The sequence below is a fragment of the Pelobates fuscus genome, chromosome 1 (genome assembly GCF_036172605.1).
Source record: "Pelobates fuscus isolate aPelFus1 chromosome 1, aPelFus1.pri, whole genome shotgun sequence".
NCBI classification, from domain to species: Eukaryota; Metazoa; Chordata; class Amphibia; order Anura; family Pelobatidae; genus Pelobates; species Pelobates fuscus.
Genome location: NC_086317.1, coordinates 382,061,433 through 382,075,787, shown reverse-complemented (window position 1 = coordinate 382,075,787; position 14,355 = coordinate 382,061,433). Strand labels below are relative to the sequence as shown.

Below are 14,355 nucleotides of genomic sequence, written 5' to 3'. Positions count from 1 at the left end.
ATAGAACACCCGCCGACCTTAAGGCGTTAAAGAAGAACATTCCTTGATGTGTCTGGAATGAACTGGACTTTGATGCAATTTCCTAAAGCTTTAACATTTGAAAAGAAAACAGAGCATCATATGAAGTTACAGGTGATTTTTAATGTTTTATTCAATGGTCTAAATTCCAGAAGTAACAGTTCCCCTTTTAACCCTTATAAGAGTGGGTCTTTTATTAGAATATTTATGACAAATTAAAGAAGAATGCCAATTTGTCTTAAGATTCCACGAGCGCCATCATTTAAGTGAGCCTCAAACGGGAGCAGTCCCTTTCTAACCTAAGATCACTATGCTTTGCACAGCAGCTCATTTTCAACATATGCACACCCAACAATGACAGCCAATTTCATCACAATAAGAATGCACTGCCAGAGAGAGGTGAGTGCTTGCAATCAAGGACCTCCTAAATGGCAGTAAGATGTGGGTGGAATTTTTAAGTTACAACACGGGGTAAATTGATGCATTATGTGTCTCGTATTCCTACGTGTCAGATAAGCAGATTTTTACATTAGCCCAAAAAAGCTAAATGCATCTCATATGGTATTATGGTTTAGTTCACATCCAAGATCAGACAAATGCTAGTTCTGTAGAAACGCAGCAAGCTCAAGCTTTGTAATTTAGGTGAAGGATAATGCTCACCAGAAAAGAATGCAAATCCAGCAAGGATCCCCAGGCGTTTTTTCTCTGTCTCATTGCTGTGAGGAGTACACATGAGCCATATCATCATACCCAATGAGCCTGCAAAGGACAAGAAGCTGCCCTGTAGGAAAGGATATAAAAGATTAGGTCCTTGCCAATTCTGACAATCTACATTAACTTTCTTCTGCCTTCTAAACATTAGTTATATCTTTCAAGCTCAACATTTTCATGTGGCCTTACCACCCAATTGTTGTTTCTTAATTTATTAGACAATCTAATAAACAAACTCTTATTCATTTTCAGGTTTTTACAAAGGACTGATCAGCCTCCAGGAAAATGTTAATCTGCGGTCCCATAATTTTCTAGGGGAAGACTTGTGACTGAGACACAAATTATGGCGCCACCAATTGTCTAGCCTGATCAGTGGTCAGCTGAAAATATACAATCAGCTGGCAACACCATTTTAGAGAGAGAGTCAGTAATAACAGGCTTGTTTTAATAGCTACTAAAGCAACATATACATCAATTATCACAAAGATTTGACTTAGGAACAATTAGTCCACGCAGTGATGCTCACTGCACCATTGAGGACCCACCACAAAAAACTTTTCTCCTGCCATCTGCTTGTCATAAAGCATGGCAACCCTTCTTTACGACTACAACATGCTTTAATAAAAACACTGCATTAAAATGGAGCAATAGCAAAGTGTGCTGCCAGAGTAATGTCACGCCTCTGCAGTGCCTGCACAGTAGCTGTTGTAACAGAGCAGGAGAGCTGCATGTAGGAGGGTTTTTTTAATCACCTTTGTCACTCAGTTGTTGGCATAAAGGTCTATACGGACAACGGCCAGGTGAGGGAAGGGTGAATATTATTAAAAAGAAAAGAAACAGTAAATAATACACTTACTGGCAATTCTGCTGTGTGTGCTTTTATTTTAGTAAAAGTGGTGTATCCTAACCGTTGCCTATCAAAAAAGCAAAATCTAAACTGTTGGTTTATAATACCTTTTGACCCAAATCTAAAAAGTTGTGGACCACACTTATGCAGACTGAGACTTGGCTCTGTCTGAGGAGGAGAAAGCATGCGTGGGATAGGCATAGGCCAGGGGTTCTCAACCTTGTCCTCAAGGACCCCCTACCAGTCCAGGGTTTAGGGATTACCTGGGTGTGTCTAAGGTGTTTTTTTTCCCTTTTTCTAAACACCTTAGACACACCCAGGTAATCCCCAAATACTGGACTGGTAGGGGGTCCTGAGGACTGGGTTGAGAACCCCTGACATAGGCCATCTTAGACTTAAGATAAGTTCAGGGACTAATGAAAGTATTTTGAAAATTGGGCAGACTAGATGGGCCGAATGGTTCTGATCTGCTGTCACATTCCATGTTTCTAGATCCTTTCCTATTTGCGTGCAATGTTTAAAAGCTACATGAACAATCCTGAGAGTAGGTTATAATATCCCCGATTTGTACGTGTCTAAAGACGGTCAACAAGGCAGCCCAGAACCCTTGGTTCTGAGCTGCCTGTGTCCATTGGCACCAAATGCACAAAGGCAACCGAGAACCAAGAGCTCTGAGCTGTCTGACTGACAGTCCTAGCCTTATACAAATCAGGGCTATTATAACCTACTCTCAGGATACAGAGAGGAATGAGAATTATTTAAGCACCATGTATTTTGTAAGGATACAATGTGATAACGGTATTTAGACTAACCTATAAAAAAAAAAGTTTCATTTTACTTTTAAGTAAAACTCCTGCTCCCATTATGAGGGCAGTAGTCCCTTGTCACCTTCTTACCGTACTGGGTTAAATCATTTTCAAATAGTTTATCGTGAAAGGTACATACCGGGTGCTGATTTGTACAGTTACCATTGTCCTCTTGGTCACCACACTAATTTGGAAGGCATGGCTTGGGCATGCGTGGTACAAACTGTTGCTCACAATGGGCAGCCAGATATAGGCTAAGAACATCAGTTGACACACTCAACCGAATACCAGCACCCAAGCCAATAATCCTGATTAGTGCAGCGACTAGGAGGACAGGGGAAGCAGTGAAACAGGGTGCCATGACAACTTTGGTGTTAAACCAATCGAAAAGTTAACCTGTAAGGTAAAAAAATCCAGGGACCCCAGCCCTCATAGACTTCATTAAAATGAAGTTATGGAGTGGAGCGGCACTTTAAGGCCTATTGCTTTAGGCATTCCTTAACTGTTAGGAAAGAAGCAAAAAAATACTAGACCTCGTAAACCGATGATAAACATTCTATTTTTATATATTCAGAGTAGGGTAATTTCCCCTCATGCTAGAGGAACACTATAGGGTCAAGAATACAAAATGTGTATTCCTGACCCTACAGTGTTAAACTATTTAGGTGGCTGCCCCACTCCTTTATTCCCCTTACTTACCCATATTATAGTGTGGAACGGTTCTGCCGGAACTGGCCCTGTCCCTGATCCGCCTCCCTAGCTAACATCATCAGAATTGATCTCAGCCAATCACAATGTTTCCCTTAGCCAAACGACCCCTGGCCAATCAGCATCTCCTCATAGAGATGCATTGAATTAATGCATCTCTATGGGGAAAGTTCAGCCTTTCCATGCAGAGTGTGGAGATACTGAACGGCACCTCCAGTAGCATTCTGAGGAGAGGCCACTGGAGGTGTCCCTAGGCTGAAGTGTAAACACTGCTTTTTTCTCTGACATGGCAGTGTTTACATTTAAAAGCCTGCAGGGACTGACTATACTCACCAGAAAAACTACATTAAGCTGTACTTGTTCTGGTGACCATAGTGTTCCTTTAAGACCAGTATTTTTCCATCCATGACAGACTTAAATAGACATAACAGCTGCATACTGAAATAGAATGCCAGTGTGTGATTATACCCATCTCATAATAGTGCCAATTGTTGCTTTTTGGCTGCTCACCTGTAAGAGTCTGAGCACAACATTTACGTAGGCACCGACAGCTGCCACCAGCATGCAGATAGCAAAGCTAGAGTAGACTCTCTTCAAGTGCTGCTGTGTAGATTGTGAGCTGAAAAACAAGAAACAGACAGTGATTCAGGGGTTATAAACAGGACATTAATGGCTAACCAATAGGAGAGCTATTCTGTGTCTGTAACAGGTTTAGACAATTACATCTGCAAGCAAACAATAGTGACAGTATCATTATAAGAAGTTTTATATATAAACATTACAATAAAGACTAGAAGGATAAAGAAATACTAGCGGAAAGAACGTAAAGACTTTAAAGATGCCGTTTTGCCTGCTTATTTCAGCTGCAGATAGTAGAGTTTAATTTGAAACTGATTGTTCAAGAATAATAATAAAACACAAACGCATATCCACGTTTCCTCATATGTGCGGACCAAGCATAAACATTGATCAATTAGCAAATGAAGACAAAATTTCTATTCAATAATAAATAATTTAACAAGTCAACGGACAGCAGCTCCAAGTGTTTAAGACCGAGAGTTCAAATAGCCATGTTCAAGCCAAGCGGACATGATTTTCTCTAGATTTCCACTATTCAAAGACTACTACAATTGTCTGAATAGGACCAACAGAAAAAAAAAAAAAAAAAAAATGAAATAGAGATAATTAAAATGGACACCCAGCTCATGGTCAGAAAGCAAAATAGAATAAAGAGGAAAAGGAGTGTAAGGAATCACTGAAAGTGTATATGCAGATACACAGTTATGAAACCAGTTCTACAAATGAAAGATTTCCTATGCATATTGTACCAAGAATATACTGCGCGCGTGTATATATCAAAGATGTACAGTATGACCAGCACTCACGGTTTGTGTAGAGTAGATAAAAAGTATAGACTTTATTTAAACATGGTTAAAAATGGCAGCTCGACGTTTCAGTCCTCTTCTAGGACTTTCATCAGGACTGTTCCTGATGAAAGTCCTAGAAGAAGACTGAAACGTCGAGCTGCCATTTTTAACCATGTTTAAATAAAGTCTATACTTTTTATCTACTCTACACAAACCGTGAGTGCTGGTCATACTGTACATATTTGAGATTTAAACCTGCCCTGGATTTCAAAGCTACAGTCAGTGTGCAAGGAACTTGGAATATATATATACACACACATATATATACACACACACATACACACATACATATATACACACATACATATATACACACATACATATATACACACATACATATACACACATACATATACACACATACATATATACACACACATATATACACACACATATATACACACACATATATACACACATACATATACACACATACATATACACACATACATATACACACATACATATACACACATACATATATACACATACATATATACACATACATATATACACATACATATATACACATACACACACACACATAAACCTCAACAGGAATATAAACGAGAGATGCACATTAGACTGGAAAAAAAAAAAAAGTATATGTTTTCAACAGCAGATTTAGTTTATGTTTAACTGTATTAACACACCAAGGTGAATCAGACGGATAACAGACAGATCTTCTGAGAAGTCATATTTTATTACCATACTCAGAGATCAGAAAACTGAATCATCACAAAGAGACTGCCGACATAGGAACACATTATATACAGCACTGGAAGGGTGTGACTAAACCTAAAAAATTCAAATAAATAATAGGAGAGCAGCAAAATTTTGGATAAACTAAAAATGGGTTAATCTGGTAAGCCATGACATGATATCATATCTTCTTACAATTAATGGTAAAGATTTTACAATTGCAATAGTACTTGTCATTTATTTTAACAAAGGAAAAAAAGTGACATGCTTCAAATGTCACAGGTTAATAAGATTAATTGTGCCAAATTGGGAAGACATAAAATAGAAAAGAAACACTCACATGTGAGAGAACTTTAGAAGAGCATTAAAGTTGATATTCCGATCAAGAAAATCCATTTTGGAGAACTCTTCTTAGTTTTGCCGTCAATGAGTGGTCCAAGAATCTGCTGAGAAAGAGGAAAGCGTGATTATACAGCTGGTATTTATTTTAACCAGACTCCTCTACTGCACAACACCAATCGATACTGGTGTACTGGAGATTGTTTGTACATAGCACCAACAAGTACTGAAGATTTGTTATCAACTACATTGAGAATAAAATGTCAACCAACCCTTATTTTGTTCAGATCCAAAATGCCAATTTTTATGGTAGAAAAAAAAAAAAAAAAAAAAAAATCTGCAAAAGCTGTAAAAATGATCTTCCAAATCAGGACTTGGTTTAAAGATCGATTAACAGGCACCTCACTGCTACAAGTGTCACTGTAGAATGATGATTCTCAAGCTTTACTGGGGTTACAAGCGGACTCTCTCACCCCCTGGGACACCCTGATATAGATGGTGCAATTATTGCAGGCTCTTGCAAGGAAATAACAGGCTTTAGTGTTTTCCACAGAGACACGCACGGTGATCTCAGTACGTGGAGTCCCGCCTCTTGAGTCATTAACACCTTTAATGATTCCCCCCCTGGTAACACTAGTGATTATAGATATAGGAGTTCAGGAATGATAAATCTGTTCCGCAAACATATTTACCTTACTCTACCTTAAAATTTATGACATACCATTAGCTGTAAAGAAATTAAAAGTACAATACTTGTTTGACTAACCAGACTAAATCAAGGGAGCTTGAAAGAAGGAAGGAGAGAAAAAAAAAAAAAAAACCCACAACAAAACCTTTCAATTAAGAATGCAGAAATCGCTTTGGCTGTGTGCTAGTGACATCTAAATGTTTAGGGTGATCTACCAATAATTTAAAGGGTCACTAGACGCAGAATGCTGTTCAGTTGTCAGTCAACCAAACTGCAGCCAAATTAAAGCACACTGCAACAAAAACAGAGAATATGATAATGGACAAAAGGTTAGAGAAACTCAGTAGAGTGGTCTTCAGTTGGTCCCTGCTCAGGTCTAAAAAATGTTTTTGCTCACTTGTGCCATTACAAAGAGAACCTATACCAATTGTACATCAGACTTGTCCAATCACATACGGGTAGCCCAGAACCAAAATGCTGGCAAGTCCTCTATGCAGAAATGATACACCATAATTGGCCTTCTTTGGGCATTATCAGAGAGGTGTTACGGATAACCCTTTATGCACAGAGAAGAGCAATTTAATTTTGCGTTTTTCTGAATAGCTAGGTTAAATCAAGTGTCAAAATGCAGATTGCTATACACCCTAGGACAAGCATCTCGAACTCTGGCCCCCACAGATGTTGCTGAACAGAAAACATCCATTATATGGTCATCTACTGCACACAAAGGATTCTGGGAGTCGTAACCCAGCAACACCAATACCTTGATGGAGGATCTACGGTCTACAAATATATACTTTTCTGTAGCAAATTTTGGATAACATAACTGCTATAGTTTTTAACAAAACAATTGTACAATGTTTTGCCTTTCAAGACATAATTCACTACTTAAAATATTAACCCCATAACATTTGTTTGCTGCACTAGTTGAAAAGAAATCACAAGCAAACCTATGAGAAATATTATTTACATATAAGTTTGTGCTATGCATTAAATGACAGTGGAACACACAACGCAAACATGCCTTAGACACAAACGTAAAGAATTTCAGAAAAGGCTCATGAAAGGGTTAAGATAGATCGAGAGATAGAGAATGTAGAAAAATACCAGCACTCCTGGATTTGTAGATATTATAATTCTTTATTGTCACAAGTAGTCAACGTTTCAGTTCCTACCTTGGTGTCCTGATGCAAGTACCAAGGTAAGAACTGAAACGTTGACTACTCGTGACAAAGAATTATCTACAAATCCAGGAGTGCTGGTATTTTTCTACATACAAGTATGACTTGGCACCCGGTATCATTTCACACCAAGCAGGCCATAATACTTGCTTTTACCACAGAAATCTCTATTTAACAGTGCTCTCACTACTGCAAGGGATTCTGGGTAGGCATATGCAAATGAGCTAAAAATATTTTTTGCCTCATAATTCCACGGAGTATGTGTCTGCTGTATACAGCAGCTTTGAAACAACTCAGGAAGAGGTGCAATGCCAGTGAACCACTCATGGACACCTCTTCCTGAGTTGTGTTTCAAAGTTGTTGTATGCAGCAGACACATACTCCAAGGAATTCATGTATAAAGTGGAATTAGGAGGCAAAAAATATATATTTTTTTTAACCAGTTTTTTTTTACTTCAGAGCATGCATACAAATATAGGCAATTGTATACAATTATACATCAATATAAAAAAAAAAAAAAAAAAAAATACAAATGCAAACAGATGCAAGAAAAATGATTATTAAACTGCTTACATAATAGTAGCAAATCTTTAACTATAGCCTCAGTGAACAGGAATGAGAGGACCTTGTGCATCCACTGATTGAGATTGAAACTGCTGCAGTGGACCCCACATTCGAATGTGTGTGAGTGATAGGCTCAGATAACCTAGGCTACAGATGTAGAGCTGAACCAAATCTTTTCCACTTTATCTTTCTGGGACTTGGCCATTTCATAAGCATAATTGCTATAGTGTTGTGTGAGCAGTTCCTACAAAGTAGGGATTACTTGACCCTTCCATTTATGAGCTATAAGACTCTTAGCTGCTAGGATATTATGGATAGTTAGGACTCTATGGGGAAAAGAAATAGTAGAAGGAAGCCATACAGAAATATTGCCACAAAGGCAGGTTCAACTTGCATAGGGAGTTAATCAGTTTCCAAACCAGTGAACAAAAAAAAAAAAAAAAAACCCAAAGGCGGGAACTTTTTTTTTTTTTTTTTTAGAGCGGATGTCGATAATCTGTGAACTTTCAGGCAGATAACTTACCGATGCTCAGTTTAGCTTTAATCTACTATTAACTGAACATGTTTATTATTATTATTATTATTATGTTTGCACATTTTTTTTTATTAAGGTAAATGCACAAAATATACATGCCAGTCAGAATTTTTTTATGTTTTTAAGAATACGTGTGTGTAGTGGATGCAGTGAGAGTATTTGATTAGTGGATGCAGTGCGTGTTTGTTTAGCGTGTATATAATGAATGCAGTGCGTGTTTGTTTAGCGTGTATATAATGAATGCAGAGTGTGAGTTTGTGTAGTGTGTTGGTATTTAATGTGTGTAAAATTTGGGGGGGTGGGAAGAGATTTTTATACATATATACATATATATATATACATATATATACATATACATATACATATACATATACATATACATATACATATACATATACATATACATATACATATACATATACATATACATATACATATACATATACATATATATATATATATATATATATATATATATTTTAACATTTTTATCATTTAGTTTTAGTCCCCCCTCCCTTCTTCTTATCTGGCCAGGGAGGGTGGGATATGGCAGTCCCTGGTGGTCCGGTGGCATGGACTCTGCAAAGGGAGCCATGGTAACTAGTAACACTGACAGCTGCAGGACTCTCAAGATTTATACAGGGGAGTTGAAGGGAGCTACTGGGAAGGCAAGCAAGAGTGTGCTGCGGGCCCCCCAGCCCATGACAACCATCTCGGTTGTCATGCCCTGATGCGGCCCTAGTCTGCATTATCGGTATCTTTATAGCCCGATACTACCAAAAATTCAGAATATTGGTCGATAAGATCGGCCAGACCAATAATAGATGGATCCCTAGTATATATGATGGTCTTCTAATTGGTACATTTAAAGTAACACTATTGTGTCAAAAACACAAACGTGTATTCCTGACCCGATAATGTTAAAACGACCATTTAGGTGGTTTGCCCCCCCCTTAAAATAGAATAAGAATAAAAAATTAAAAAAAAAAGAATTACCTTATTTCCAGTAGCAGGCCCTGCCCCCAATCCACCTCCTTGCTGACACCATAGTTTATGATTTTTAGCCAATCCAATGCTTTCCCATAGCAAAAGCATTGGATTGGCTGAAATCAGCAAGGAGGCCAGGCCAAATGTCAGCATCTCCTCACAGACATGCATTGAATTAATGCATCTCTATGAGGAAAAGTCATTGTCTCCATGCAATGCGTTGAGACGCTGAACGGCAGTCCCAGGAAGCACCCCCAGTGGCCATGCCTGCAGGGAATGATTACACTCACCAGAACAACTAAATTAAGCTGTAGTTGTTCTGATGACTATATAGTGTCCCTTTAAAATATCTTTTAATCCATTAAGCAGGTTGATCCACTCAACACCTGTATTTTATTGTTAAATACATAAAAAAGACTAGAAGTATTAAACAGCGTTTTATGATAAACAAAACCAATTTGAAGGGGGGAGGAAAGAGATAAAACATGATAATACACATGTGAAATAGCAATTATGGGTAGAGTGCTGGCTAACCATCAGATGCCTGGGGAGGGGATCTTACAGAATGAGAAGTGACAAAATGGATGTAGGAAGCCAATTGCCTGACAAAAGAGGCACAACTTTCACCAATAGAAGCATTCAGCTCTTCCATACTTTTATTTTCCTAAATTTGGACAGGATGTCCTTAAAGGAAGATTTGCCTTGAAAATGTGGGTATTACCAATTTAAAAAAAAATATGAACACCAGTTTCTTTTATAGTTTGGTAAAAGGGGTAGAAAACGATTTTTCCTGTGACATCTTAGGTGTGTCAGTATAACACTTATGGATAGTAGAATTTGATGTCTACACCTGTGGCTTGATGGAATGTATAAGACAGTGCCTACAGCTTGGCTGTATCTCCAGCATGTTTTTTTTTTACACAAGCAGGAGTGCAGTACCACCTGGCCACAAATTTATATTGGGATTCTGGCCTGGATAAGCTGAATGAACCATGTTCCCATGGGGTTATGGAAAAGGTGCAATTCCAAGACTAGAAATTGATGAGAAAGATGGACAGACCCACACAGAAAATATTGAATAGTCATGCTGTGTTAATTGTGCAGCTGCAAGCTCTTAGCATATTGAAAGGAACACTCCAAGCACCATAACCATTACAGTGTGCTAGACTTTTGCATTACATCCAATAAAGTTCAATAATCCCCCATTATCAAAAAACAACTATGTAGCTGTATCTATTCCACAGTAAAACAAAGTATTTGACAGCATTTCATCATGTTGACGCACCATAGCTGGATAAGCAATTTACAAACTCATAGCAGGAAGTAATTTAATTTCAGTCGTATAGTATATTTGCCTGGCATTAAAAATACATTTTAGACAGGCCTCATCACCACAAACAGAATATCACACATACAATAATATTGTGTGCAAAGTTGAGATTTCTGTAGGAAAATCAAAACTTATGGCTTGACTGGTGTGTAGATCTGTGTTTAACAATGTAGTGTGTGAAAATAAATTGTCAGAGAGTGTATGCCCAACTGCATTTGATTGCAACATATATACACAATCACTAAGGCTCCCTTACAAGCTGCTTTTCAGTTAATTCTGACCCTTGCTCATTTTTGATATGGTCAAGTGAGTTGCAGAGGAGAGCTCAGTGTCTGGTACGAATAATAATAAAAACAAAGTAAGCACAGATGTCACGTGATGTCATTTACCAACTGGAATCTGGGCCTTTCTAGGTTCAGTGAACTCTGTGGTGGTAAAAAAGCAGAGCAAGGGATCACGCTACATACAGATAATGCATCTTTTAAAGCCAATGACCAACATACAACAAGAGATACAAATAATATAAGGTATATATGGTGCATAGACAATTTCTGATAACTGCAATTTTAATCATCAATCTTTACTGGCATCAAAGTAATAAAATCGATAAAAACATTCCACTATTTTTTCTTCAGAAGAACAAGCAGATAGTAAAATATAGCAGATGTTGGATGATCCCTGCATTTGTAAAGGCTGGTAGGATGTTAAGACACCCAGAGGAGAGATGTTAAAATAACGAAAAAAACAGTCACTTAAAGGGACACCTTTAGCTTAGTGCAGTGGTTCTACTGTATAGATTATAACCCTGCCATGTCAAGGCTCAAGCCCTTGCCATTTAGGAGTTAAAACTATTTGTTTATGCAGCCCAAGTCACACCTCTAGCTGAGACTCACACAGCCTTACTAAACACTTTCTGAAAAAAAAAAAAAAAAAAAAAAAAAAAAAAAAAAGAGGGTCACATCACAGCACGTTTTTTTTTTTTTTTTTAATTCTTTATTTTTGTAGTGCATAAGCTGATAACAGGTTGTTGCGAGGTACCCCAAAGGCATTCCTCCAACGCATAAAAGACACTTGAAACATACAGGTACATGCAGCATCAAGCACAATTTTTATATTTAGAGATTTTGCTTTGAGATGCAGAAGTTATAGGCTTAAGAACTTTCAACTTGTAAATATAGAAGAGATAAAAATAACTGTAAATATATAAAACTGACATTACATCCTCTGCGTGTCTGCGCTATATGATATCGGGTTGCATCTTGAGGATCTATGTTGCGCTACATGTGTGCCAAAGCGCTTTAATCAAAGCTGGCATGAGCTTAGTGTGTGTGGCTTTAGTAGGGATAAATGTGTAGGGGGGTTAGTTTGGCTTTGGTATGGCTTCGCAAGTTTGCCTACGGAGCCAGAGAAATAATTACAGAGCTTAATAAACAGATAAAACTTTCATAAATTCTATAACTGTCAGTTATGACATGAAGAAACTGTTCGTTCAGACTGTGTCAAGCTGGAGGATCCGCCGACCCCGCCAATGCCCGTCTTGGGACAAATGGAGGAATGTCCTCTACTGCCCGCATGCTTCTGTCCCGTGGAGGTAGGGTTCCCGTCGAGACTCCCAATGCTTGAAGGAAGGCAGGAGCGTCTTGGAGTTGCGAGAGTGGGAACTTCTTGCAGTTTTTCTCTGCCACTAGGTGGTGCGGGCCCCGTCTGTACGGGATTTCAGCCTCTCTCAGAAGCTTTGTAGTGGAGCGGAGTGATTGCCTCCAGTGCATGGTAGCTCTTGAAAGGTCCTTGTAAAAGGACAGCTGCGAGCCCTCAAAAGACAGTGAGGGGGATACTCTCGTAGTTTCCAGGACGGCTATCTTGTCAGAGTCCCTTTGAAATTGTAAGAGCACGTCTCTTGGGGCTTCTGGGGGTGCCTTGGCCAAACGGTGGCATCTGTCAGTTGCTGCTTGCTTAACTTGCCTAGGTGGTAGTAATGTGGCCATCATTCGCCGTAAATAGTGAGGCAGTTCCTCTGATGAGATGGATTCGGGTATGCCTCTTATCCGTATATTGCGGGCTCTAGCACTGTCTTCCAGACTTGCCAAACGCTGGCTCATGTCGCTACATTTCTTTTGTATAGCATGAAGTGCAGCATCTGTGCCTGATTGTGCCAAATGTGTGCCCCCTAGCTCCCCTTCCACTGCCTGGACACGGCCTGTCAGTGTGGCGACATCCTCCCTCACTACTGCTATGTCGGCTTAAAACATGGCCTTAAGGTCCTGCAATAAGGCTTTAATGTCTGTCTTAGTTGAGGGGGGCAGCACCCCCAAGTCCCACATACCGTGATTGTGTAGGCAGTGTGGCTGGTAGTGTGGCAGGGAAATCATCCTCCTGTGTGCTCTCAGCTTCCGACGAAGCCGTGGAGTAGGCCGCGGTTGGCGCCATCTTGGGCTGCACGGGGTGTTGCGGCTGCCTGAACAGGCTTCCTATATCTCGGCAACCGGTCCCCGGATCCGCCCGCTGTTTCTTGGAGCGGCGCCCCATTGTCTCCGGACCCTGTGGAGCTCGGCTTGGCGGATTTTGTGCCCAGCGGGTCTGTTTATCCGACGTTCAGGCGGACGGCGGCTCGGAGCTCGCTGAGGATGCGACCGTCTCGCATGGGCGCTGGCTCCGCCCCCATCACAGCATGTTTTAAAGACTACTCCAACCCAAAATAAACAGTTTTACTATATTGTGATACAACACCAGCTAGCAAATCATATCTACCTGCTCACTTTTTTTTTTAGTCTAAGCACTTTCTATTATTGTGAATGATGCTTAGAGCACCCTGAGCCCACTCTTATATCTGAAATAAATTAAAACGACAAAAAATTGCAAAAAAAAAATAAAAAAATTGCTACTGCTATAAGAAGGCTTACCAGAGCCATCCGCAAACTTTGTTCATAAAGTGTGCATACCACAGAAGATACTAAAGCAGAGCCCTCAATTCCTAACACTATAGTTTTCATGTACAGATCTATACAAGTTTTACTTACCCTGTTCCGCGGAGCATGCTCACCTCCCCACCTGCCATATCATCATTGAGCTGCAATGGTCCAATCCAATGTTCTCAATACAGGAGCTTTGGGGACCTGATGAGCAAGCATCGCACACATCCAAGTTTCCTCATTGGGGAAAAAAAAAAAATCCTTGTATGGACTTTGGTGTCAAGTGACCGAGTCAAGCACCTCTAGTGGCGATCAGGAAGACATCCACTAAAGGTAGAGTTAGCCCTGCGATGTAGACATCCAGTTTCCAGTTATCACAGCTGCTGTCAGTTTAATTAGCAGTTCCAACCATCCTATGCGATGACTGCTACTTAGTCTTTAGGGATAAAGTACTTATTACATAAACTGCTGCTGTACAGATAAGTATGGGATATGATCAGTTATCACAGACCAGAATGAGATACTTCTTGTCAGAATGCTTGGGAAAAAAATAAAAAAAAGGCAAGTACCCGTTCGGCAATATTTTTAACACCTTAACCCCTT

General features: G+C 39.4%; 1 protein-coding gene across 4 annotated transcripts in view; it reads right to left on the bottom strand.

The window, feature by feature from the left end:
* TMBIM6 (transmembrane BAX inhibitor motif containing 6) overlaps positions 1 to 14,355 on the bottom strand; it is a 28,220-nt gene that overhangs the window by 6,781 nt on the left and 7,084 nt on the right. The window contains exons 1-4 of one of the 4 annotated variants that reach the window (XM_063426045.1): positions 5,831 to 5,852; positions 5,560 to 5,665; positions 3,601 to 3,709; positions 679 to 799 (exon numbers count right to left, since the gene is read on the bottom strand). In XM_063426045.1, the coding sequence (XP_063282115.1) occupies positions 679 to 799; positions 3,601 to 3,709; positions 5,560 to 5,615 (286 nt within the window). In that variant the 5' untranslated portion in view covers positions 5,616 to 5,665; positions 5,831 to 5,852. Of the gene's footprint in view, positions 1 to 678; positions 800 to 3,600; positions 3,710 to 5,559; positions 5,666 to 5,830; positions 5,853 to 14,355 lie in introns of those variants that run through there. The other 3 variants (XM_063426046.1, XM_063426044.1, XM_063426043.1) reach the window with 3 other exon arrangements.